At 53.9% G+C, this 26,417-nt stretch overlaps 2 protein-coding genes across 9 annotated transcripts in view; one reads left to right on the top strand and one right to left on the bottom strand.

Annotated features, from left to right (window-relative positions):
* The window catches only part of SH3PXD2A (SH3 and PX domains 2A), a 247,748-nt gene extending 226,801 nt beyond the window's left edge, over window positions 1-20,947 (top strand). For all 7 annotated transcript variants that reach the window (XM_070470106.1, XM_070470104.1, XM_070470105.1 and 4 more), the window contains 5 exons: window positions 1,349-1,466; window positions 5,340-5,677; window positions 6,643-6,692; window positions 9,297-9,416; window positions 11,545-20,947. In XM_070470106.1, coding sequence (XP_070326207.1) covers window positions 1,349-1,466; window positions 5,340-5,677; window positions 6,643-6,692; window positions 9,297-9,416; window positions 11,545-13,518 — 2,600 coding nt within the window. In that variant the 3' untranslated portion in view covers window positions 13,519-20,947. The remainder of the gene's footprint in view (window positions 1-1,348; window positions 1,467-5,339; window positions 5,678-6,642; window positions 6,693-9,296; window positions 9,417-11,544) is intronic.
* A 1,110-nt stretch (window positions 20,948-22,057) lies between these two features.
* The window catches only part of NEURL1 (neuralized E3 ubiquitin protein ligase 1), a 74,691-nt gene continuing 70,331 nt past the window's right edge, over window positions 22,058-26,417 (bottom strand). For both annotated transcript variants that reach the window (XM_020900259.2, XM_070470111.1), the window contains exons 5-6: window positions 24,916-25,062; window positions 22,058-24,399 (exon numbers count right to left, since the gene is read on the bottom strand). In XM_020900259.2, coding sequence (XP_020755918.2) covers window positions 24,161-24,399; window positions 24,916-25,062 — 386 coding nt within the window. In that variant the 3' untranslated portion in view covers window positions 22,058-24,160. The remainder of the gene's footprint in view (window positions 24,400-24,915; window positions 25,063-26,417) is intronic.

The raw sequence follows: 26,417 nt of genomic DNA, 5'->3' as shown, positions 1-26,417 counted from the left end.
CCTGAGCCAGGGGTTAGGGTGGCAGCTGCCCCCTCCTCCACTGCTGCCAGAGGCTCGAGCAGGCAGCCCGTCACAGTCCAGCTGATGGGGTGAGGGGCAACTGTCTCAGAGCCAGCCGCTCTGTGCCAACATCCTGCCCCAGCTCGGCCCACCAGTCTCCTCCTCGGAGGACTCCATAGTCCCTTTGGAGCACCTCCTGTGTGCCAGGAACTCTCAGCCCCCAGGGGGAATCCAGGTCTGAGCGGACAGCACAGGTTCAGGGTGAGCCTCCCAAAGAGTATCCTGCGGGTCGGTGTCCTTGTCTATCTCTGCTGCACTCTCTTTCTCTGGTGAGGGCGAGGGTGGGGCTGTGTGTTCGCTCCCCAGTCCTTCCTCCAGGGAGGCTCTTCCCCTGGAGTCAGGGTGTCCGTGCCCCACCAGCGGTGGGTCTCCCTGTCCCCAGCACCTCCCTGGAAGCCTGAGCAAGGACTTCTCTGGGGGCACAGGGTCCCTGCCAGGAGACAGGCCCAAGGGAATCCAGGAAGATGTGAACTGCCCAGCCTCCCCACACCTACCCACTATGCACCACCTCAGCTTCCACAAGGTGCCCCTCTCCCAGTTCCTGGGGTGCCCCAAGCAGGGGGTGCAGTGCTACTGGGAGCCCGGGGCAGGCAGCTCCCCGCAGTGTTCCGCTAAGTGGTGAGGTCGTCTTAGCCAGCTCGGGCTCCTGCCTGACTGTGCTGCTCTCAGCGTGGCCACTGCTCGTGTGGCCACGGGATCCTTAACAAGACGCATAAGCACGCCCATCGAGTCCCCTTGGGGAAATGATGGGATCGGGTGATCAGCTGAGTCATCAGGGGGACTGAGGTGCCGCTGGAGCTGTGGGAAGGCTGGACAGAGGAGGGATTTAAGCCTGGAGAAGGGCTGGGAGAGCAGACCTGGGGCATGGATGGCATGCTCAGGAAGGAGAGGGCTTGCTGAGTGGTCTCTGGACATTGAGGGGACACCCAGGTTTGTTCTCAGACTCCCTAACTCAGGCCCCATGAGGGCCAGGTTCTTAGTGGCCCTGCCCTCAGTCCAGGGATTTTTGGGGGCCCCAAGGACTCCAGGCCCCTGCACCCTGGCTGAAATTATGGGACTGGGAGGCTGGGGGAGCCAGCTCTGTGCTGCCTGGGCCTTGCAGGGCCACCTAAGGGTGTAGCTATGAGGCTGGGTCCCTTCTCCTTTTCCTGGAAAAGCCAGAGGCTGACCCAGCACACTCCAGGCACCAACTAAGTGAGGCCAGGCCAGGGGAAAAAGGAGACGGGGAGAAGGACCTATACCCTGTCCTCATATAATTGTGCTTTGTTGCTTCACCCACCACCCACAGAGGAGAAGTATGTCACCGTGCAGCCTTATGCCAGCCAAAGCAAGGACGAGATTGGCTTTGAGAAGGGAGTCACCGTGGAGGTGATCCGGAAGAATTTGGAGGGCTGGTGGTACATCAGGTAGGAGCCCCAGCAGAGGAGTGAGGTGCCCCCAGGCCGGTCCTGGGCAGCAGCTGGCAGGCAGATCCTGACCAAAGCTGGGTGCCCACGGCCTGGCCTGTCTGCTTCAGCTCCGCACAGCTGAAGCGCTCTGACAGAGCAGCTCGTCTTGCAGATTCCCTCCCGGGTCACATAAACGGGACACATAAAGCAGAGCCGAGCCACGGCCAGCAGGGCGCAGGGGCCCCGGCTCGGCTTGCAGGCTGTGGTGCAGCACCTCCCTGTGTATCTGGCAAGAGGCTCCAGCACATCTGAACTTGGTTTTCTGTGTCCGGCCCTGGCTGCCCGGCATGCTCTGCAGCCTGGGCCACCTGGAATGCTGGCGTCCAAAGGCCTTGCTGAGGTCGCAGCGGGCGGCCCCTGCTGCCCACAGCTCAGCACCAGGGTCCCCAGACACAAGCTCTGGCCCCAGCTGCTCCACTCTGCAGGGCTGGCTCCATAGTTGAGAGAGAGCTGGGGCGGAAATGAGGCCTGAGCCCAGGCCTGCTTCAGAGGCCTCTTGCTCTGCCCTTCCCTCTCCTTGGGCCTCATCCTGCTTCCCAGCTGAGAAACCCATCTGGGGGGTGTGAGAAGGGGCGTGGGGAACTTCCTGACGCCCGCCCGGGGAAGCAGGCTCAACCCTGCAGGCTTCACTCAAGTCTTCCTACCAGGTCCTGCCCTCCAGGCCCCGCTGCCCAGGCCGGCCAAGTGGCTTACTCCCAGGAAATGTTTTTGGGTCCTTTAGAAGCAGCTCAGCTGTGATACTTTATGCAGTTTCTCTTCTCTGCCTGTAACCCTGATGACCGAGAGTCCCTGTTGTAGGCTATGAGGACCACCTCACCACACCTGGGAACCCCAGACCCACTGTGGGCAGGGTGCTGTTCAGAGCCTTCTCCCACCAAGGGTGCAGGTGGCCCAGGTGGTGGGGGTACTCACAGGACAGTTGCTTGTAACATGCATACCATGTGGTGTTAAGATGGATCTGTGCTGACGGGTAGGGTGAAGATCACCAGCCACCTGGGATTGAACCTTAGTGTAACTTGCCAGGACATAGCCGCCCCTGCCCCTCTGCTGTGTGCATACCAGTCCGGGGGCTGAGGTGCCCCTTTCTGTCCCATTAGGTGGTTCAGGACTGTGTGCCTGGACAGTGGAAACTAGTGCCAAGCCCACAATCCAGCTGCCACAAGCCTGCATGGGAAGGCCAGGGAACATTCTAGCAGGCTGCTAACCTAAATCATCTACCCAGAGGTTATCTACAAGGCTGCTGGGGTTTTTTTCTTAGTTTTATAAAATCACCAATGAAATCACTGAGTTGGTTCATCTAGTCAACTGTTGTCCCTATGGCATGGCCATTCAGCCAGTGGGAGGTTCAACTGAGAAAACTCTGCTGAAAGTTTCCACCTTAAGAAGGTTGCCAACACCCCCTTAAATATGCCATTTCCCAGCATCCCAGGCTCTGTGTTGATCCTTACTTCCTGCCTTTCTTCTCCACGCCCCTCACCACACACACACACACACACACACACACACACACTCACACTCTCTCTCTCTCTCTCTCTCTCTCTCTCTCTCTCTCCCCCCCTCCCTTCTCCCCCCCGCCCCCACCACTCTCTCCCCATCCTCCTTTTCCAGTTCGCTTCCCTCTGGAGTCATTCCGTGCTCCAGAGCTGGAAAGCAGATGTGAGCAAAGTTGGACCCAAGCACACACAGCCGCTCCTGATTCCCTTGCATCTCCCGTCTGGAATCTAATTTTATCCATGTAACACCAAATGAGCACATTGGGGTTTGGAACAGGAGCCCTCTGAACAGTGTGAGCAGTCCTGACCACTCCCAGGAGACCCAGCCCCCCATCTCCACACAGGGTGCTCGCAGTGTCCAGCAGATTCATCATCTTTCTAGATGAAGGGCACCAGGTTCTGGGCAAGATGCTGCCAGCTGCTCACGGTGTTACCCTCTGCTACTCTGCTTTTCTGAGCCTTGGTTGTTGGTATACATAAAATTGGGCAACTTTGCTAGTCATTTCCATCCACCCCTGAAACTGTGCTTCTGTCTGCCTGCTCTCTGACTTCCATCCATTTATTCACTGATATGTGCCTTCCAAGCCCCAAAACGGAGCCAGACACACAAGCCTCGGTCAGTCTGCCTGCACATTCATGTGAGTGAACATAGGAAGCCACCTCCTACCTGAGCTTTCCAGCAAAGCTCAAACATGTTAGAACCTTAAACTTTCACATTCCCTTTTCTCCTACCTAATAAGCCCCCAAGAACCAGGCCCGATCAGGGAGGCAGGCGGTAGGGGGTGGGGGACTGCTGTTGTCAAACATCTGGCATGGAGGAGCCATTCCAGAGAGCCAGATGTCCCAGGGAGCAGGCAGGGACATTGCACCCCAGACTCTGGGGCATTGGCCAGCAATTGCTGGACCAGGAAGTAAGTTCCCAGTGGGTTTGGGTAAAAGCTCAACACCATGAGGGAAAAAGGGAAAAGCTTATTTTCAGAAGTCAGCAAATCCCCTAAAATTAAGTCGGCCCTGTCATTTGCTTTTTGCTCTTGTTTATGGGTTTGGGGTTTTGTTTTCATTTTGTTTTGTTTCATTTTGTTTTTGCTTTGCCATACCAAAGGCTTTAATTTTATCCAGTCATGTGCTTTATTTAGGCTTTTCATTTATAGTTTCTGCTTTTGGAGTTCCACTTAGAAAAATTTTCTCAACCCCCAAGATTAAGGAGATATTCACAACTTGCATTTTTAATATTGCTATACGGTTATAAGGCCAGAGTCTCACTGGATTTTCCTGATGATCATCAGTCATCCCCAGATCACTCATTGAATAACCCATCCTCGCCCGAGTTCTTTGAGTCGTCCCGTTTAGCGTTGGTCTGTTTGTGGACTTGCTCTGTGAACTTGATCTGTCTGCTCCTCCTGCAGTGCATGCTTTTCCCACTTGGGCACTCTTTATACACATCTTCCCAGTTGGTTTCATTATGTCTGTCCTTCTGAATAAATGTTTGCAGCTACTCTATCCCAGCCTCTTGCAGAAGAGGAAAAAAAAAAAAAATTGAGCTCCAGGAGAGGATCGTGTTCCAAAGTACCATAGACCAGAACTCAGGTTTCATGACTGTTACCTGTGCTTCCACTTCACTTCTCTGATCATACTTTCCTTTCCAACTACCTCTGTGTATGTTCAGTCACAAAGTTGTGTTGGACTATTTGCAAACCCATGGACTACCTTCAATCTTTCCCAGCATCAGGCGCTTTTGCAGTGAGTCAGCTCTTTGCATCAGATGGCCAAAGTATTGGAGCTTCACTTTCTCATTCCTTTTTTTTTTTAATATTTATTTTTATTTATGTATTTATTTGGCTGCACCAGGTCTCAGCTGCAGCATGCAAACTCTTAGTTGTGGCATTGGGATATTGTTTCCTGACCAGGGATTGAACCAGGGCCCCCTGCATTGGGAGTGGAATATTACCCACTGGACCACCAGGGAAGTCCCCATCTTCTCATTTCTTTTCTCTGGAATTGCTCTCTGCTGTCATGAGGCAGCAGGTCATTGTAAAATCTACCTTTTAGGCAACCCAAAATCTGAAGAACCTTCTCATGTCAAGGTCCCATGTCTGCCTGACTTTGCAGACCATGAGGGCCCACACCAAGAGGGATCAGGCAAAGAACTAGGAGACAGAGAGGAAGAAGTTGTGTTCCAGGTGTCTTTCCACTGGCCCTCATTCAGTTCTCTCCGGAGTAGTGGCTTTGCCAAGTGTCTTGCAGTTGCGATAGAGAAAGCTCAGCCAGGCAAGGCCAGATGGAGCCTGAGGCCTGGCCAGGGTGCCCCCATGATGCCAGGTCCCTCTCCTCCCTGCAGATACCTGGGCAAAGAGGGCTGGGCGCCAGCATCCTACCTGAAGAAAGCCAAGGACGAGCTGCCAGCACGGAAGAAGAATCTGGCAGGCCCGGTGGAGATCATTGGGAACATCATGGAGATCAGCAATTTGCTGAACAAGAAGGCATCCGGGGACAAGGAGACCCCCCCGGCTGAAGGCGAGGGCCCGGAGCCCCCCATCACCAAGAAGGAGATCAGCCTGCCCATCCTCTGCAATGCCTCCAATGGCAGCGCGCTGGGCATCCCCGAGAGGACCGTCTCCAAGCTGGCCCAGGGCTCCCCAGCCGTGGCCAGGATTGCCCCTCAGAGGGCCCAGATCAGTAAGAGCCTCTCAGACCCCCGGGTCCTCGCCGCACCACTCTTTAGAGAAGGGGCATGAGGTGTAGGGCAAGCCCAAGGCAAGTGTGCATGACCCCCAGATTATTCTCCCCTGACCCCAGGCTCACTGTGCCAGCTTGTCTTGTGCTAATCACATGTGTACAAGTCAGTTCCTTCCAACTGTGAAATGGGGCCCTCAACACAAGCCTGCTCTGTGAATGAGAGCTGACAGAGCATCGTGCTGAGCCTTACCCCTTCTTCCCTGTTGCCCTCCTCCAGCCACCGGAAATCTGAGACACTTGAAGGGAGTACCTCTTTCCACAAGCTCTTTCAAGCAGTGTTCTTTCGGAATCTCCTCCTTTCATGCAGGAGAAACCCAGCTTCTGGCCCCTCCAAATCTCTGGCATCTCTGGGGCTGGGATGCCTGTGGTTGAGGGTTAAACTGTTCTATATTATGAGGCCAGCTTCTGTTTGTATCCAGCCATTCTTAAAATCTGGAGGAAAGCTGTTTTTCAGTTTAGTTCTGAACTTATTTAAATTAGTTCTGTGCCTGAAACCTTCTGAGCAGTCACTTGGGAAGGGTTTGGGGGCATTTCCTCTTGCCTGACACTGTGCTAGCTTCCAAGGATTTGGTAGATAGACATGGTCTCTTCTCCTAACTTTGAAAATCTGATCATGCTATCTACCCTTTCCCCTGAAAAAAATGCCCCTGTGTCCGTACATTTTGAAATGTGTGCATCATTTTAGAGGGTTCATGTATCCCCTTGAAACACAGCTAAGGAAGCTTAAAGATCTGACTTCCCACAGAAGAAGCCCAACTGTGCTGTCTGTGGTGACCAAGAGCACAGGTTCCCCATAAACTCGGGACAAAAGCAGGGACTTCCAGGATCAGGAGGTCATGCCCAGAGAAGGCAGGGAAGGCACTGTTGTCTGGCTTGGATTTTTGAAGCCCTGTTTCCTCTTCTAGGCTCCCCGAACCTAAGGACAAGGCCTCCCCCTCGCAGAGAGTCCAGCCTGGTATGTGTGCTGTTTGTCTTCCTTGTTCCCTTTCTGGGTGCACTCTCGTAGCCTCCAGTAGTTGACTCTCTCCATGCAGAGCCTGTTGGTCCAGAGCTTTCCCAGGGCCATGCTAGGGCTTCCAGCTCCATGGGGTTGGGGGCAGGGAGGAAAGCCAGGGGATCCCAGCCTTCCTGGGGCCTAGCTGGACAGTTTTTAATCGAAAAGGCACTGCACTCCAAAGCTAAATAAATCCACCCCGGCCACGGCACTGGCAGACATAAACATTTAGACTGGCTGGCGAGAGTGTCCAGCCAGGGCATTGCCAGAGGCTGGAAATAGGGCTGCTCTCCATGCGAGCCTGGAAGCCTTTCAGCTTTGCCTTCCTTGCTTGGAAGTGCCCAACGGATGCGATGGAGGCCAGAGCCTGGGAGGGCAGAGGATAGATCAGTGAGTACCCTCAGCAGGAGGGTAGCAAATGGCAGGGACTGGTATAGGCTGAAGCTCAAAGAGGCTCAGCACTGCCGGGGTCCATGGAGCCTGTGGGTGGGATTTCCTGGCACCCAGACTGTCAGGGAAGCCAATATGCTGTCAGGGTGCTGGGGCTTGGGGTGAGAGGTGGCAGGCAGAGAGAGCCCTAGAACTGAAAAATGTCATCTGCGGCAGTGGATGCAGTGGAAAGAGCGGGGCTTTGGGTCTGCCAGGTGTGAATTCATGCTCCACTTCTGATATTTAGAAGCAGTGAGCCCCTGGGCAAGTTGCTCACCCTCCATGGGCCTCAGTCTCCTTATTTATAAGTGAGGGGAACCATGCCCCTCATCTCCTAGGGCTGTTACGAGGGTGGGATGGATGGTGTGTGTAGAAGGCTGGTCATCAGCTTTCCACGTCCTGTCAGCTCTGTGCTGTGTGGGGACAAGGCTTCCACAGTCCCATCAGGGCTTAGCAGCAAGGTTCACTGTGATCAGTGACCTCCGCGCCGGGGAGGGGGTAGCAGCAGTCACTGGAATGGTGGCCCTTTTGTAAACAGGACCTTGAAGGTGTGGGCCCTGGAGGTGGGACCGTGTTGGCCTGGCCACCAGCCCCAGTGGACCTTCTGTCTTGTTACCCCCACCCCCACCCCCGCATTTGACACAACTGGACAATGCCTTCTCCCCTTCTCCCATCTGTCTCAGCCCCACTGATTATTTTCAGGCAGACTTGATTTGGCAAGAATGGGGTAATTTCTTCCACACCTACCAAAAGCAGGGCCCATGGAGGCGGAGCTGCTCTTTCCAGCGAGGTCTGGCTAACTCCCACTGGCCTGGGGGTCAGGCTGGGCTGGGACCAGGGCCACATATGCACACTCTCACAACGGCAGGACCAGGCACCAGGGCAGGGAAAGTTGAACAGATCATATCCAATCCCTCAAAACCATCCTCCCAACCCTTCACTCACTCTGACCTGAGACAGTTCCGCAGTGACTGGTAGGAATAGAATATGCTGAGCCTTGAAAGATGAGGCAGGTTAAGAGGAATAGGATGGTGTTTCAGGATGGAGTTCAGCTTTGGCTTGTATTTATAGAGCATTTCCTGTGCCCCTGGCTAGACCAGAAGTTATTTTCATTCTCTGCTGATGCTGTTATTAGTTCCAGTTTACAGATGAGGAAACTGAGGCTCAGAGAGGTCAAGGTCAAGGGCCTTTCTCAGGGGCACACAGCTGATGGACTTCTGACCTGGGTTTGGAGCCCACATGTATCCATCTGCAAGGCAGGATCATTTGAAGTCCTCAAAAGCTGCTTTCCCAACACTAGCCTCCCAAATACATGTACCTTTTTAATTTTTTATTTTACCTCTTTGTACGATCCCAGGACATACTGGAAGTGATAGGGAGACACCAGGTCCTCATCCGTCACAGTAGAGACCAGTCAAAGCTGGAATGTCCTCTCCACAAGGTCGAGGGTTGTCCTCCTAGTTCATTCTTGGTTGCCTGATGCCTTGGACCAGAGTCTGACACCCAGTAGACACAAAACAAGCATTTGTAAAACGAATGATTGAGGCTCACAGGTCATGGGCTGTGGCCACATTCTAAATTTCTCTGCATGTCAGGCTTAGGTATCAACATGCCAGCATCTAGGAAGCATTTAGGCTGCCCAGCATGATCACCCCACCCCAGAGCAAATGATCCTGAGCTTTATTCCATGCTTGCCTGAGCGTTTGACATCATCATGATGACCGACCAAGGGCTCTGTCACCAACCCACCCCACACCTCTGTAGCAAGGTGTCACCCAGTGGAGCTTCACCTGAGACTCAAGGACGTGACTTTCATCTCCCGGGGGGCAGTGTGTAGGGCTTTGTTACAACGGTTTCTCTGTTTTTTAATGTTCGCTTTGGGACCTGAAAACTGGATTCCAAAGATATGAGTGGATATTTACTAGAAGGTCATTTTCATAGCTCTGACAAGTTGCAAGTGAATCCTGGGTATTCTTAGAGAGCCTGGGCAGAATGGTCTCTTAGGGAGACACCCTGGGACGCAGGTGATTGTTAATCTTCAGGTCAGCTGCTGTCCAGCTGCTGCAAGCGCCACGCCCACCTCTGTTCCCATTCTGATCAGGTGGGTCTTGCTCACTGAGCCCTTCTCTGCCTCAGGGATTCCAGCTGCCGAAGCCGCCAGAGCCCCCTTCTGTTGAGGTGGAGTACTACACAATTGCTGAATTCCAGTCGTGCATTTCTGATGGGATCAGCTTTCGAGGTGGACAGAAGGCAGAGGTGAGCTTTGGGCCATAGGCTAAGTGTTATAACTCATGCTGGTCGGAGACCTCCCATGTTTCCCATTTATGTCTGGGGGTGGGGGGTGGGGGGGCAACATTCCTCAGGGGTGGGCAAGAAAGGTGCAGAAACAGGACCCACAAGGCTGAAAATTTGCCTAAAGCCTGTGTCACAGCCAGGACTAGAACCCACGGCTCATGTCTCCACCCAGCTCCCCTCACACCAGCATTTCCCAAAGTTCATCACAGGAGCCTGTGACGGAGGCGCCTTGAAACAAAGGGCTTCTAGAGTAGAATGATTTTGGAGGAGAGTGAGGTAAACAAAACCCAGCCAGCTTTGTAGTGTTAATTGCAGAACTTTTCAGAACCTAGATATGGGGGTGTCACTGTGTGTGTCTCTAAGAGGGAACTGGAATAGACTGGATTGCCTAGCTTCCTCGCCCAGGAGCACCTGGGGGCCAGGGTTCCACAAGACCTACATTAGGAAGTGCTGTTGCTGGGAGACTGTGGAGCAGGCAACCGGAGTAAGATACTGAGGACCCCTGTTCTGACCATGTCCACACCACAGGCACCTCTGAGCTTAGATTTAAGCACTTCTCCCCCAGGCTTTAATGAGTTCTCTCTGCAGATGGGTCATAGGCCCTGTCCTACTCCCTCCCAGTCCATCTTCTAGCATTTATTCCCCCAGGTTTTGCTGAGTTCTCTCTACAGATGGGTCATAGGCCCTTTCCCGCTCCCTCCCAACCCATCTCCTAGCATTTATGAGACCCTGCTCTGGGACCAGCACTCCACGTGACATTCCAGGGGCCAGAGAAGATCCGTAACTCAGTCATTTCTCTTGGGTGGCTCTGTGTAGTAGAGTTAAATCCAGTACTTCCTGTAAAACCATCAGAAGAGTAATTGGGCAGTCTCTACCTATTGAGGAGGTGATATCCCCAAAGTGGATGCTTTAAATCACATACCTAGAACTTAGAACTAAATTTCCAAGATAAATCATCCTCTCAAGTGGTGCCTGTGCTTCCAGAAGGGCCTACAAAGTTCATAGTGTAAGAGAACTGACATTCTTAGGATCTACACAAGCAGGCATTTTGAGTGTGGAGGGGGCAGAGTGAGGGATGAAATGTAGGACCCAAGGCAGGCAGGGTTTGCCGAGAGCTGGCTGCAGAAGGACTCTCCTCCTTCCTCCCTTGCCCCTCTTCCCCCTAGAGCCAATGTTCTCAAGCCTCCTTCCTTCTCCCTGGAACTCTTCCTCCAGGAGTGTTCCATAGCTCAAAATTACACTTGTCCCTCGGGATCCGTGGGGGGGTTGTTCCACGACCCAGATCCTGGGATGCTCGATGCCCTTATAGAAAAAGAGTGCAGCTGGCCCCTGTATCCTGGAATGCGGAGCCTGCACACGTGGAAAGCCCTCGTTACAGCCGGCAAGCACACTCCTGGCCTTTCTCCAGTCTCAAGTAGCAGTTTAGAAACAAGCTTCTTGAGTGAGTTTATACTCACGTGGGAATGACTGAGAGCCCCAGCCTTCCCATGGGAAACCAACTCAAAGAGATGTCCTCAGTGGTGGGATTTCAATGGAGTGAAATGACCGTGGGCAGTGGGAAAACCAGGGAGATCTGGTCGCAAGCTTTACCTCTGAGTTCCACTCACCCACACCCTCCTGTCCTCTTCTGCCCTGAGAGACCCTTTCCAGGGACTCTGAGGGAGGGCGAGCAATGCACGGGTGATTGGAGGATGGGAGTGTTGGAGAGGCAATCTTCTGTACAGATGGGTCCCTGGCAGGTGGGATTTTGTAGGGACTGAGAACAGGGTATCTGCAGTAGCTCAGCAGGAAGAGAAGTGAGCGTCTGTGCAGGAGGCCAGCTCCACCAGGGTGTTGACAGAGACTTGCAAGAACAGGGGAGGGAGCCTTGGAAAGAGGGAGTCCCCCACCCTGGAGATGACAGAGACCTGGGTTTGAATGCCACCCCATCACTTCCTGCATTGGGTCCTGCGCCACTTAGTCGGTGGTATTAGCTCATCCAGGAAGTGGAGATACTGTCCTCTAGAGCCTAGTGTCAGGTCCCAGGCCAGCACACGGTCGGGCCCCAGCGAGTACCCCAGCTCACTGGCCTGTCTGCCCCTTCCCCCAGGTCATCGACAAGAACTCGGGTGGCTGGTGGTACGTGCAGATTGGTGAGAAGGAGGGCTGGGCCCCCGCGTCCTACATTGATAAGCGCAAGAAGCCCAACCTGAGCCGCCGCACGAGCACTCTGACACGGCCCAAGGTGCCCCCGCCGGCGCCGCCCAGCAAGCCCAAGGAGGCCGACGAGGGTCCAGCTGGCCCCGGCGAGAGCCAGGACTCCCCTCTGAGGCTCAAGTACGAGGAGCCCGAGTACGACATCCCTGCCTTTGGCTTCGACTCAGAGCCGGAGCTGAGCGAAGAGCCCACGGAGGACGGTGGCTCGGGGGACAGGCGGCCCACCCAACCCCGCAGGCCCTCGCCCGCCTCCTCGCTGCAGCGCGCCCGCTTCAAGGTGGGTGGATCCACAGAGGACGTGGCCCTGGAGGAGGAGACCATCTACGAGAACGAGGGCTTCCGGCCGTGTGTAGAGGATGGCCTGTCGGCCAGACGCTCCTCCCGAGACAGCGACTCCCCAGGGGGCTCCCCGCTGTCCCTTGCCAGGAGAAATTCCCCCAGATCGGACTCCCCCAAATCATCCTCGCTTCTGAAGCTCAAGGCGGAGAAGAACGCCCAGGCAGAACTGGGAAAGAACCACTCCTCAGCCTCCTTTTCCTCCTCTATCACCATCAACACCACTTGCTCCTCCTCCTCCTCCTCTTCCTCCTCATCCTTATCCAAGAACAGCGGGGACCTGAAGCCCCGTTCCGCCTCGGACGCGGGCATCCGTGGCACTCCCAAGGTCGGGACGAAGAAGGATGCTGACCCAAAGGTTGGCCTGACCTCTTGTGCCCGGGCCAAGCCATCAGTTCGGCCCAAGCCGTTCCTGAACCGCGCAGAGTCCCAGAGTCAAGAGAAGATGGACATCAGCACTTTACGGCGCCAGCTGAGGCCCACGGGCCAGCTCCGGGGTGGCCTCAAGGGCTCCAAGAGCGAGGATTCCGAGCTGCCCCCCCAGACGGCCTTCGAGGGTCCCAACGAGGGGTCCAGGAGAGGCTCAGCCGACCTCATCACCCTCCCTGCCGCCACGCCCCCCTGTCCCACCAAGAAGGGGCGGGAAGGGCAGGCCACCTCCTATACAACATGCAGTGCCTACCAGAAGGTCCAGGACTCGGAGATCAGCTTCCCCGCCGGCGTGGAGGTACAGGTGCTTGAAAAGCTAGAAAGCGGCTGGTGGTACGTGAGGTTTGGGGAGCTGGAGGGCTGGGCCCCCTCCCACTATCTGGTGCTCGGTGAGAACGAGCCATCCGACCCTCCTGGCAAAGAGACAGACACAGTGGCGCCCAAGAGCAAGCAGAACGAGGGCAAGTCGGACAGCCTGGAAAAGATCGAGAAGCGCGTCCAAGCGCTCAACACCGTCAACCAGAGCAAAAGGGCCACGCCGCCCATCCCCTCCAAGCCGCCCGGGGGCTTCGGCAAGACCTCGGGCGCTGGGGCGGTGAAGATGAGGAACGGCGTGCGGCAGGTGGCCGTCAGGCCCCAGTCGGTGTTCGTGTCCCCGCCACCCAAGGACAGCAACCTGTCCTGCGCCCTGAGGAGGAACGAGTCGCTCACGGCCACCGACAGCCTCCGAGGCGTCCGCCGGAACTCCTCCTTCAGCGCCGCGCGCTCGGCAGCCGCAGAGGCCAAGGGCCGCTTGGCTGAACGCGCTGCCAGCCAGGGCTCGGAGCCCCCCCTGCTGCCCACTCAGCGCAATGGCATCCCCGTGTCCCCCGTGCGCCCCAAGCCCATTGAGAAGTCCCAGTTCATCCACAACAACCTCAAAGATGTGTACGTCTCGATCGCAGACTATGAGGGGGACGACGAGACGGCGGGCTTCCAGGAGGGCGTGTCCATGGAGGTCCTGGAGAGGAACCCCAACGGCTGGTGGTACTGTCAGATCCTGGACGGGGTGAAGCCCTTCAAAGGCTGGGTGCCCTCCAACTACCTGGAGAAAAAGAACTAGTGGGGGGCGCGGGTCCTTCCAGCCTTAGTGTGGGTGAGCGGGAACAAGACAAAAGGGAAAGGGGAAATGGGAGGGGGTGGGGAGGACAACAGAAACCTGCGGAATGTGTGACCGCAAAGACCCCAGCTGGAAGGTGGGGTCTGGTGGGGGCCCACATTGAGCAGGGAAAGGGAATGGGCAGGGGTGCCCTGGGCCTGGGATCAGAGGCGAGAAAGCTGAGCCTCAAGTGTGCACCTTGGGGACTTTGCTGATGGACTCGGCGCCACTTGGGACAGGCCACGTGGGAAACCCCAAGTTGTGCCTTGGCTGCCAATCTGGAAAAGATGGGGTTGTAGGGGCTTCGCGTGCCCTGCCCCTGCCTAGCCTGGTTTCAGTGGCTGTTTACTTGGCCTCCGAAATAGCCCCTGTATCGTCCTAACCTGTATTTGTGAATTATCCTGGTTTCCCAGGGACCACCACCCGCCACGGGTGGGTGTGGTAGGAGACACCACTGGCCCTGGGGCTTGGAGACATCTCTTGTGAGCTCAGGCTGTCCCTGGGCCGGGCCTCCGTCCGTGTCTGCGGAAGAAAAGGCAGTTGCCCAGGTGCCAGCAGGGATCCCCTTTCTTAGCCGTCACTGCCGCTGGCCTTGGGAAGAGTGCCTATCTGCCCAGGGCATGCAGTGGAGGACCACCAGCTCCAGAGCTTACAGAGAAGGCGGGTGGAGCCGTCAGTCTCGTCAGCCTGCACAGACTTTCTTTTGGGTTTTTCTGGGTGGGCAGTTCCTTTGCATGTTTTGGGAGAGGCGTATTGCTTTGGGGCTTCTGTGTCAGGCCTTGGGTTTTTGGTCTTATTTTAGGGGTTGTTGGGGGCCCAAGGGCAGTTAGCCTCACGGGATGGCTTGGGGAGAAGGTGGCATTTCTGTCGTACTCTTGTGGGGAGGTTGGTTGGGTTTGCGTTTGCGTTTTGCATTCTTCCTCTCCACAAGCCGAAGTTGCTTCATTTGGTTTCCACTGTGTGGACAGCACCGGCGCTGGCCAGAGGGATTTCAGGCGGGAGAAGCCCCAGCCCTGGACGTGGCAAAGCAGAGATGCTGCGCTCTCGGTTCTTGCGCCACCTCGGCAGGGCAGGACCCTCCCCAGGGAGGAGGATGGCGTTCAGGAGAGGAACAGTGTACATTCTCCAGCCCCGGGCAGGGCCCAAAGCCTCACATGTAGGCAGTGGAGAAGTCTCGGTCGCCCCACCCTGGGCTGAGGGGACCCCGCTGGGCAGACACCACAGCCATCCCGTGGCCTGCAAGCAACACCCGAGAAGATGAAGATCCTGCCCGGAGCCAACCCGGGCTTCCCTAGGGGCAGTGCCCCTGTGAAGCGAGAAGGGAGAACGTGAAGTCCCTCTCAACTCTGTTTCAGAGGCCACACTGGCTTCCCTGAGGACTCTTTGCTGGGAGTAGATTTCCACACGTGCCTTTGATTGTGGACAAATCAGGCTTCACAGCCACTGATTTAGCTGCCAGATCCTGGACTGAGGAGGAAAGGCCCTCCCTCCGCCCCTGCTCCCCACCCAGGCAGTGTATGTTGCTGGAAAAAACAGCACGGGACCTGTGCCTCGTGCCCCCAGCCTCCCCCCTCCCCCCCACCCCCACCATACACTGATGCCTGGCAGCTAGCAAACTGCTCCCATTCTTTGTTGAAAGGGCCGTGGTGAGATTTTCCTTCCTTTTGTTTAAAATTAAAATTAGTTATTTTCTTCTGCTGGACAGTATTAAATAGAGCAGGATGTTGAGTTATCTGCTAGATTGCAGTACTAATGGTAGTATTGTAGTGTCTTTATATTAATATTATTTGGACTTATTTGAACAATAATGATAAAGAAGTGGTTCATTATTTTTTAATTAATGCACTTTAATAAGGTGGAATGGAAAGAAACCCAGAGAGCAAAGTGCATTACTTAAAGATGCAGTATATACTTTTCTCATTTTTAAGCAGCACATATTTATTAAAAAAAAAAAGTAATTTATGATTATTTAAAATAAAATTTAAAAGTAGAGTGACTGTCGGGTTAAAGGACCTTCCACGTAGCTATCTTCCAGGGGGAGGGCTCAAGTGGCTTCACTCCTCAATGTCTGCACTGAGCCAGTTCAATGCCAGCCAGGCCAGGAAGGAAGGAGTGCAGGACCCATCTGCCAAGCACAGAGCATCTCAGTTGGACTGGACCACAGTGCTCCCTAGAGCCTGCCTTTCCCTGCCCTTCCTCTTCCACTGTACTGCCCTGTGGGGCTCTCCTAGCCCTGCCAAGGACCCCGTCTCCTTAATCTCCAGTGCTCTTAGGTGATAAGAGTCATTTTAAGTGACCTTCAGGATCACTTCATGCCATACTCTCCTGTTAACTGCAGCCCAAAGACAGGAATTAGCTTTCCCCAAATCACAGAGTTAGTTAACGGCAGACCTTCCCACCCCCCGTTAGCGTTATAGTGTGGTCATCATGTTTACATTGTGACATCCAGCCCTAAGGATGGCTGGGGCTTGCTCAGGCATCCAGGAAAAGTGGAGAATGCTGCCACCTAGTGACAGCATGTAGATTTGGGCAGCGAACAGGGATTGCCATGCCCCAACTTCACCCCTTGCCCCTCGCCATCACCCCGACTCACAGCACAGCACAAACCCTGCAAACCCAAAGAGAATATTAATACTTGAAGCAAAAATGGTGCATGCCAGTCCCTCTCAGTCATGGCCAGGGGATGCCAGGGCTTGCGCCCCTGGACTCCTAGCCCTGCCCAGGGCCAAGAGGGCATTTCCCTAGAGCTACTGAGCTGCTTTGTGATGTTGGAGGGTACTGCTGGCAGCAGGTAGAGGAGGGAAGGGGCCTGGGGCTCTGACCCATCTGGAGGAAAACCAGATCGGATTAAAAAAGGAAAAAAAAAAAATCTCAGCAGTGTCCAAACCTAGTTTTCCATTAGTTGTGATTGAAAATGTGAAATAACGTTGTATTGCTGTATACTGCAACTTTAATCATAATGAGCCCTTCTGAGGTCATTATTGAGGTTTATATAATGCCTGAAGATGCATCCTTTGGTGCTTTTTTCTTTCAGTTTAAAGACTTTATTACAAGGGAAAAAGATGTTTTCATCTGTCTCCCACTTTGTAACAGGGACCTAGCTAGGGTCTCTGGCACCCGTCATGCTATTCCCACTAGGCCAAGGGACCCCCAAGAGCAGCAAGAGGGAGCTGAAAGGGGCAACCTGAACTGCAGGTGTGCCAGCTGTGACCGGGTCCCCTCGCCAGCCCTCGGCCCCCTCCACCCCCAACCTGGCCCCATAGGCCCCTCTTTCTTCCTCCATTGTTCTCCATCTTGACGAAGGCATTATATAGAATCGTTTTAATCACTTTCAGATGTTAGAGCAGCATATTTTACAGGCATTTATATCCATTGCTTTCCTCAGCAAGGCATGTTACTACTTTTATCATCTAAGAAAAAAAAAAAAAAAAGAAGGGTATTTCGGTCAAGCATTATTTTCATATTACTAGTATTTGCAGAATAGATGTAGAACTATTTAAGTTTAGACCTTGGTTTGGTAGTTTTTTGTTTTTAAGGGAAAAAAGTAACCCCTACTTTTCCTATTTTTTGTATTTAACTAATATATAATTTCTATAAGGTTACTCACTTCCCCTCCCCCTCCAAATACTTTGCATTCTCAATCGAAAATGAAAACAATCTGAGAGACAGGAAAAGTGCAATATTATCAAGAGGGATGCCAGGGCTTGTAGGACAGTGGGGGGAGGGCCAGCAGCCCCATGTGTTGCTGGGGGAGGTGGGGCTCTTGGAAGGAGTCAGCAGTGGAGCCAACAGGTGACCTGGGTATTGATATTTTTTTTATCCCTCCTCCCCCTCCCCCTTCCCTGGCAAGATGGCAGGGGTCTCTGCCAGAGGGCAGCCCCTTCTGCTGGGTGTTGTCCATCCAGAAGAAAGGGATTCAGGGAAGTGGCATGGGGCACTCAGCCTCCCAGGGCCCCAGCCCTCGGCGCACAGCAAGGACCTCCAGGAACCGCTCCTTGTTTTCATTTCCGTTCTTTTTCAGCCAGCTGCTCAGAAAGACCTGTCCTAAAAATCACCCTTAGCAGCCCTCTCTCACCCCAATCTCTTGATGTTTGGGCCATGATCCTTTTGATGTATGTTTGAGTCTTTCTAAAACTATGTAACCTCAAGTTCAGTTTATGAGCAGGAACCCTCAATGTAACCAAATCCTTCAGGGGGTATGTGGGTACCTTGAGCCCAGCATCCTCCAGTGACACCAGTTCCCACAAGCCTGCAGCTGGGCCTGGCGCTGAGCCGGGGCCACCCATTCATCTCAATGACTTCAGCCCGAGCGAGGCATGATCCTGCCTCTGCTTAACACCCCAACAGTCCCCAGAAGATCTCAAAAAAACGTGTTGGAGAAGCCTGCCGAGGTCCCTGAGGACAGAACTTCCCTCAACAGGTACCAAGCTGCCACCTCCTACCCGGGTGCCGGTAGAGAGGGCAAGATGGGAAGTCTCCGGGTCCAAGCCCTGGGAGCCCTGCCCCTCAGGGTGACAGGTGCAACCTCGCTGGCCCATCCCTTCCCCCTCCAGTACTGTACACTTGCTGCTCCAACCCATTTGATGAATTTCTGTACAAATACGGATCTGGTGCCCAGAGTGGGACTGGGCCCCCATGGGTGGGTCTGTCTCCTTAGAGTGGATACATCTATAGGTCCAATTTTCGAGACGCTCAATTGCAGTGCTCTCTGGAAAGAGAATCATCCACATTGCTAAAGAATTAAGATTCCCTCACTTTTTTGAGGGCTGTGTGTTGTTGAGTAAGTGCATTGTGTATGTGGTGTGTGTGTGCGCCCGCATGAGAGTGCATATGTGTGAGTGTTGGTCATTTCCCACTTGAACTAAATAACATGGGGTTAGAGGAAAGATACTGGGCAAGCTGTCTCCATTGAACAAGTCCTTGGCATTGGGCAGGCCCCACAGGACTCACAGCTTCTGGCAGCAAGTGTGTATGTTATTCACACGCATAATTCTGGCTGGAGAGTGCAATGTGTCTTTTTTTTTTTTTTTGTAATTATTTTATTAAGTATTTAGTTGGAAACTTCACACTGGCATTAACAGATCTAGCAGAAGCAGCCTAGGCCATTGTCCCGGGCTCCAAATGAAGATGTGGAAAGGAGGCACCGCTGGGTGTGGAAGTGCTGAGGAGTTCAGACAGGGCCACCACCTGCAAACATGTGTCTAGCAGGCTGCCTCCCAGCCTCTACTGTGCGTGTCACCACTGTGGGAACCCCCGTGTCCTGAGAGCTGCTTGCCCTCAGTTCTCGTTTGGCGGAGGGTGGGTCAGGCTGGTAGGGGTGAGAATTGGGTCACTTGCCTGTGTGGGCACATCACGCCCTGATCTAGACCGCCAGCCCCAACTGAACACTTCATGGGGTCATGTGGAGGGTTCCCCCTTGACATTACTGGGCTTCTTGCCTAAATCATGATCTCTGGCTGGGGTGGCCTCTGGTTCTCCAGTTCTGTGGTCACAGCCAGTGACAGAACAGGGTCATGACCTATAGCTTCATTTCGGGAAGCACAGCCCCACTGATGGTAGAGTCCCTCCCCGTTTTGTCCTGTGCAGCTGGGTCCTCAGGCCGGAAGTTGGGCACGTACGTTGGTGCTTATAAACTGGGTGGAGGGCTTTGCCTTCCTGGGCCTTGACCCCAACCTGCATGTAAAGTTGGTTTTACCATGCGATCCCCCCCTTCCCCAATCCTATCTTTCTAATCTTGAGTTTGCACTTGACAATCAGCTTCCTCTTCTGTCCCAGAACTTAGTGGCCTTAGAGAATAGGTCCCTGCGATGAAGGTCCCTCCTTTGCTCCCATTTCCATCCTGGCTAATGGGCTGCACCTCAGGAGGCAAGAAAGAGAAAGGAAGAATTATCGTTTTAAAGCAAAAGTATGGATCGAGCACGTTGGAAGTGAGTGAGAGGCACGTTGGCGAGATGAATGTGTGAGAGACTGGGGTGGCTGGGGTTTTCCATCCGTTCCTCAGGAAGGCGACTCCCAGAAGAGGATGTCTGCTAGGCAGAAAGGGAAAAGAGTGAGGAGGTTGAGTCAGGATTTGGAGTCTGGAGTTTTGTCTTTATTAGAAAGAAGGAAGAAGTGAATTTGGAGTGTTTCAGAAAGAAGCAAGCCAGTAGGGAGGAAACTTAGTGATTCAACACCCAAGGGCCCAGCTGGAATAGGCTGGGAAAGCCTCAAGATTTGGCTGTAGAAGAAGCTGACCAGAGGAAACTGCTAGTTGCTGGACCACAAGCTGGGTTGCCACAAGCATGTTCTTAACGGTAACTGATTTACTTAGTAGAAAGCCCAAGTTGCCAGCAACAAACCAATCTTTGAATTTGGAGAACATTCCTCCATCTCTTAGTTTCCAGGCTGGTTTTGCCCACCTCTCTTTGTCCAATCCAGAACTGGCCTCTCAAATTACTTGAACCAGAGACCAGTAACCAGAATGGTTCATGTAGTAGGGACCCACCATCCTCAGACTGAAATTTTGGGGTCCAGACATCATCCAGCATTACCTGGGAGGAAAGGCAACCTCATCTGCTCTTCTGTTGACGCCAGTTAATTCTTGAGTATCTCTAACGATGTCTATGGTGTTTCAGTTTGCTGAGCCTGCCTCACTGGTGTGACTCAGAAGACAGGGTGCAATGCAGTCATCGTGTTAGTGGCCTGTGAGCAAGACATACTGCTCTTGAGCATTTCAGACAAAGGTAAACAGAGCCTCCTTTCTTGGGTCTGCAACTTGTCTCTGTAACAGGTTTTCTTTACATCCAGGACACAGGATGGGAAAAGGGTTTCACAGTCAGTTTACAGGAAATCTGCAGGAAGGCGACTTCTGAACAAGGCAGGTGTGAGTGGCAGGTTTGTGAAACATGGGTTTGTGGACTGCGTGGTTGCATGTGAGCTAGCTGGATGTCTCTGGGGCGTCCCTCACAGTGTCCACACAGCCCCTCCCAGCTCCTACTGGGGCCTGTGGGGCTGAAGGAGGTCATTCCCCTTTCTCCCCTCAGCAGAGAAACTGAAAAAAAAGGACATTAAATTCAGTGCAGTTTGAGTGCTAAAAAATTTCCAAGCTCAATGGTGGTGCTAAACTGTCTCCATGTTTCTAATATTTTTAATAGTGGGTTTTTTTTTTTTTTTTCACTTGTTCTCATCACAAAAATGCAGTGTCCTTGGGAAAGGGACCCAGTCCCTTGACCTGCCACTTTCCAGGTGTCCTCTTATCATTTTGACGGGACTCTTTGGTCTGCAGAAAATATTCTGTCTTGGCATGCTTCTAGACTGTAAGATTTGGGTTGTTTTGTTTTGTATTTTATGTTTACATGCATCTTGTATTTCCCCCAAAACTAAATAAAGTTTTTGCCTTTTTAACTGAACAGAATCACCTCCTGATTCTCCCTGCCACCAAGAAACACATCCAGCTGAGTGGCAAAAGTCACATTATGCCCAAATGAGCCACGAACTTCAGGGTCCGGGCCCTCTGAGGACACTGGAGGGGTAGGGGGAAACATGTAAGCTCCCACCCTTGCTGGTGAGAAGCGTGCTCAAGCTCCCCATCCCTTTCCCCACCTTTGGAAGGCTTTCTGGCCAGTGGCCCAGGCTTTTAGAGATACAGACCTTGGGGCCACCAAGACCACAGCCAGTGGGCCTCCACGGCTCCTCTGCTTGGAGCCCCTGACCGTGCCCTACTTTTGCTGGACTGCAGTAAGCAAGGCTGAGCAGTCCTGGTGTAGGAAGTAACCCATGGCCATTCAAGGCCAGGCAGAGGCTGGCCAGCCAGAGCATCCTCCCAGGAGAGAGGGCAGGAAGGCAAGCATCCCGTGCCCCTCGGAGGCTCAGGCTGCCAGATGAACTCGGTCCCCACATCGTGCCTGGACCCCCTCTGGCACTCCAGCTTTCACAGCCACCTAAGATGTACTCAGCCCACTTAGGAAGTTTTTCCAAAGGTCCCTAGCCAGAGGCCTCCCTTTTTAACTAGCTGTGGCACCCATTTGGCATAAGCCTCTGCACCCACCAGTGGGAGCACAGCTGAGCTGAGCCAGAGGCAAGAGGTCTGGGCTTGGGGTGAGGGATGGGCAGACCCAGTTCTTGGGAGCTCAGCACAGCCCCTGCCATCCTCCCTTTAGCCCCTAGGTGGCGCCGCCGCTCCACAAAGGTTGCACACAGGTTCAGCTCCAGCTCAGCCTTTAGGAGTGCTTCACGGATTTCTGTGGCTCCTGCTCTTGACAGATCCAGAGACCTGCAGTCACGGAAGGACAGTGGCTTCTCCCTTTCAGCTTACGACGAGGCTCACCTGGCATTCTGGCCTCTGCTGTACAAGCCCCAGACCATGCTCCAGCCACCTCCCCCTGCCCCGCTGTCTCCCCTCGTACCAGGACACCAGGCCCTCTTCCTCCACACCTCCATCACCATCACCACCGCCCCGCCACACACACACTGGCCCACCCTTCCTCCCTCCCCAGCCCTCCATACTGCACGGCACAGCCCTCAGGCTGGTACGAAATCACCTTTATTCACAATCACGGTGATCCAAGTTCACAAAGGAGGCAGCGGCTACCCTCACACTAACAGAGACAATGGGATGGATGGCTTCTCTCTGACCCTCAGGCCACACAGCCCCTGCACTTATGAACTTCCCTTGCCTCTGGGATGGGCGCCCTGACTGCTTGGGGCCACCACCAGCCCCATCTCACCCCACTCCCACAGAAGAGGTCAACCGGGTTAGCGGGGAGTAGAGACCCATGGCAGAATGGCAACTTCCCAAAGGTGCCCTGGCAAGGCAGGTACAGATAGGGCCAGCCTGGCATCGTGACTCTCCCTCCCTGTGCTTCCCACCACACCACCCCATAGCAGCCACCACCAAAGAACCCCCCAAGAGTCACAAAAAAAAGTCTTCCCACACCCCCAACAATCATTTTACAGAGGTGGCAGCTGAGGCTCAGAGCGACTGTGACCTGGCCAGGGTCACACAACTGGTCAGTGGCCAGGTCTAGAATCCATGCTCTGCAGGCCATGTAACAAAGCAGTCTCCAATGGGCGTAAAAAAGCCTTCTGAGGGGACAGAGGGCTGGAGGCTCGGGGAGACTTGGCCAGGACTCTGAGAGCTGGCCCCAGCCCACGGCCTACCAGGACAGGCGTGCAGGGCTGAGATGACCATAACCTAAGGGCAGCTGGGGGTGCTTCCTCACTCCAAAATCAGGATCAAGAACCTAGAGGTGCTGGGACTCACCCCCTTCTCTCTCCCGGGGGACAGAGTGCCTACAATGACGAGACCAGCTGGCCTTCCCTCCCCCAGCCTGCCCAGACCTTTCCATGTCCTTACGGAGTGGCGAACTCGGGCCTCCTGATGTATATGAGCCAGTTATGATACCCATGCTCCAGTCCAAGAAGGGCATTCTGTGGCTCCGGGTGATCCACTAGTCCAAGGGCACTGCAGAGGCCCTGCTACCCTCTCTAGAAAGTGGACACAAGTTGCCAGAAGGCATCCCAACTCGGCCCCTTTTTATGGAGTTCTATTTCACGGTAAGCAGAGCTGGCTATGGACTTGTGGGCTGGAGTTTAGGGAAGAGTTTAAGTGATGACAACCTCTGTTGGCCCCTCCAACCAGGCACTCCATCTACTAGGGCAGCATTTATAGGGGTGTTGGGGGTGGGAATCCACTCCCCCCACCCAAACTAACCCCTACAAACCCAATAAATAAATAAATAAAAATACAGGCGGAAAAAAAAAGCCCTTCTTACTCCAGAAGTCCTCTACTCCCAACCCAGGATCCTGGCCTCTCCCAGGGATGCTAAAGCCTGATAGAAGACCTACCCTGCTCTATAGCCCACGCCAAGGGGCTGCCTCCAGGCAAGAGCATCCCTGAGCCCACTGAGGCAAACAGGCCATGACCAGGAAGGGGCCCTCCACGTCTCGATCAGGCCAGGGGGCTGGCAACCCAGAACCCAGAGGCTTCTGGAGCCTGACTGTCCACCCATCCAGGGTGAGTGGGAGACAGGCACGGCACAGAGGCGGCAGCCCTCCTGCGATGAGAGGGATCCACTGGCCGTCTTACCCTTGGCTGCCAGGCCCAAGGGGCAGGGAAAGAAGGAAGGAGACAGTGAGGGAAGGTCAGAGAGTAAGGCTGCCTGCCCAGGGCTGCCATTGTACAGGTTGTGCACTGCTCAAGGGCAGCTGGCCGAAGGAGAAAACAGGCTGAAGTCCAAGTCCACACTCCACTAGCCAAGCCGCATGTCTGGGCTCAGAGCCGCATCTGCCCAGAGGAAGGGACACACTTTCTAATGTTCACAAAGGTGCCACACAGGCTAAAGAGACCTCCTGGGAATCCACCCCAAGCAGGAAAGGACCAGGACAGGCTGAGACACCCCCGCTTTAGCCCCTCGGCCTGCAGGGAAGAGCAGCGACTTGCTTCTGCCCCCACCTCCCAGCCTGACACCTCTTCCTCCCCAGACCTCAGGGGCTGTTTCCCAAGTTTAATGAGAAGGGGAAAGAATTTCCAAAATGGGGAAGAAGAGAAGGGGCCCTGTTGACTTGCGCCTCAGCTGGAGCCGGGCTGGAGTCGGAGGAAGCTGGGGAGCAGGTGGGTCTGTGATGGCTAGGAGCTGCGGTAGGTCTTGATGATGTCCTTGATGGGCCGGCGGCAGATGGGGCAGCAGGCGTGCAGAGCCTTCTTGAGGCGCAGGCCACAGGCATAGCACAGGCACATATGGCCACACGTGTAGATGACCGTGTCCACTGCGTGCTCATAGCAAATGGTGCACTCATCGCTCCACGGGCCCCCGCCTGGGCTCACTGGTGATTCGGGCAGACTCACTGGTGAGTTGGGGGCTGTCCCTGGGGACACGGGGACAGCAGTGAGGGGGAGACATGAATGTGGTCAGTCCCAGGTTCATGAAGAAAGCCCCGGCCTCTCCTCCTCCGTGGATCGGGATCAGCCTGTCTACCCTACCACCCACCTCCTGGGCACAAGAGGAAAGAGGATGCACTCTGGACAGCCCCACTTCCGGCCCCTCCATGCCCAGACCAGGGGCCACACAGTCCGTGAAGCAACGAGAAGAGGCAGGAAGGATGGAGGAAGGATGCGGCCCAGAGCCCCCTGGGGGAGGCCCCTGCTGAGCTACCCTCTGGTGGTCTTTGTGCTCAAGAAGATCTCTGGAGAAAGCCGCCCAGCTGAGGGACAGGACGGGACACAGCCCAGGAATCACCACTCAACCTGGGTTCACTGCGCCCATCTCCAGCTCCTCCAGGGCCCAGTCTGCAGACCTGCCTCAGCCAGGCTGGTGGGCAGGTCCCTCAGAGTGGAAGGGCTGCCACATGGTCACATGGAACCAAAGGGGCCAGCCTACTTACCTCCAGCAGAGCTCCCCAGAGGGCCAGAGCTGCAGGTGCCGAGTGAGGGGTCAGAGAGGCGGATGCCCAGGGTGCTGGGGGAGGTTGGTGTGGAGGCGGGGGAGCAGGGGAGTGATGGGATGCCCCGCTCTGCCAGGATGGTGGAGCCTGCAGAAAGGGAGGGAAGGAGGGAAGGTGGGACCTAGACACTCGGAGGCCCACTGGGAGAAAGCTCGAGTTTCCATCCTCCTATTAGGTTCCCAGGAGAGAAACGGGTGGTGCAGCCTGACCAAACAGCCCAGCCACTAGGCTCAGAGACCGACTGAGCCTTTCCCCTAAAAAGCTAACTGTCCAGGGAGTCTCTTGGGGCTCTCCTCAATTCCCTCCTCCAGCCAGCCTTGACTCCCCCCACCCCACCACCACGTATCTCTATCTAGCACTGACCAGTCATACATACCATGCATGGAAATAAGCAATTACAGAGCCTGGGAAATTATTTTGTGCTTTGCCCAGGAATGTAACTTTGTAATGTTTCCCTACTTAAACCCTGAGCTTCCTGAGAGCAGAAAGTCTGACTCACCTGTGACTTTCCCACAGGCCCTAACACAATGCCCTACACACAAGTAAGTGCTCAATGAGATATTTTTTATTACTAGTTATTCAGTCTAATTTAGTTATTCAATCTAATTCATTTAACAGTCACTGTTTCTAAGAAGTCCACAGGATTTCTCTTAGTAGTGTTAACACATTTTAAGTGAACTATCATCTCCTTCTTTCAGAAATTTATACCTCCTATTTGCTTTTCTTGCTTTATTGCACTGGTTAGTATTTTCAGAATGATACTATACGGCATCTTCATCACTTTCTTGACTTTAATGATAATGTTTCTAATGTTTCACCATGAAACATGAAATTGGCTGTAATTTTAGAGTGAAGGAAATATCTTTTCATTCTTAGTTCACTTAGGCCTTCAACAAACCAAAGCATTCTTCTATGAAGTAAATAATCATCCTTCCACACATTGTTACTGATTTGTTTTTCCTTTAGAGTCAGGATCCTCTATCACCACTTTGCTAGTCAAGATGTCCAATTCTCCAAACAGCTCAGGAGCACGTTGTTTAGCATATGTTAAATTCTGAATGATTAATCTTCAACGCCCACCTAGGCCTACTTCCCTCTCGGGATATTTAAGTCCTGGGGGTTTTGTTTGTTTTTTAAGCTTCTCCTTTGCTCTAGTCTAGTAAGCCTCTTTGAGCAACAGAAGCTTCACTGGAAAGCTACTTAACTATTATTAGATGGTGCTGATGCAAGAGACTACCTTGCCCTTACGTAATATCCTTTATCTGAGGAGCAGTGTCTCCTGGTGACTGTAGCCAAATATCTTTGTACCTCAGCCTGATTTTTTTTTTCTGCACCCTAGTCTGGTTTCTTTTTATTCCACCTTTAATTTTTAAGCCAATTTCTTTCCTTTCTGATGTCTTTTTGTTTCGCCTGATTTCTTTTCACTCTTCCCCGACTTATCT

Source organism: Odocoileus virginianus, chromosome 7, assembly GCF_023699985.2.
Source record: "Odocoileus virginianus isolate 20LAN1187 ecotype Illinois chromosome 7, Ovbor_1.2, whole genome shotgun sequence".
Taxonomy (NCBI): domain Eukaryota; kingdom Metazoa; phylum Chordata; class Mammalia; order Artiodactyla; family Cervidae; genus Odocoileus; species Odocoileus virginianus.
The sequence above is the reverse complement of the archived record's forward strand: the minus strand, read 5'-3'. Positions and strand labels throughout refer to the sequence as shown.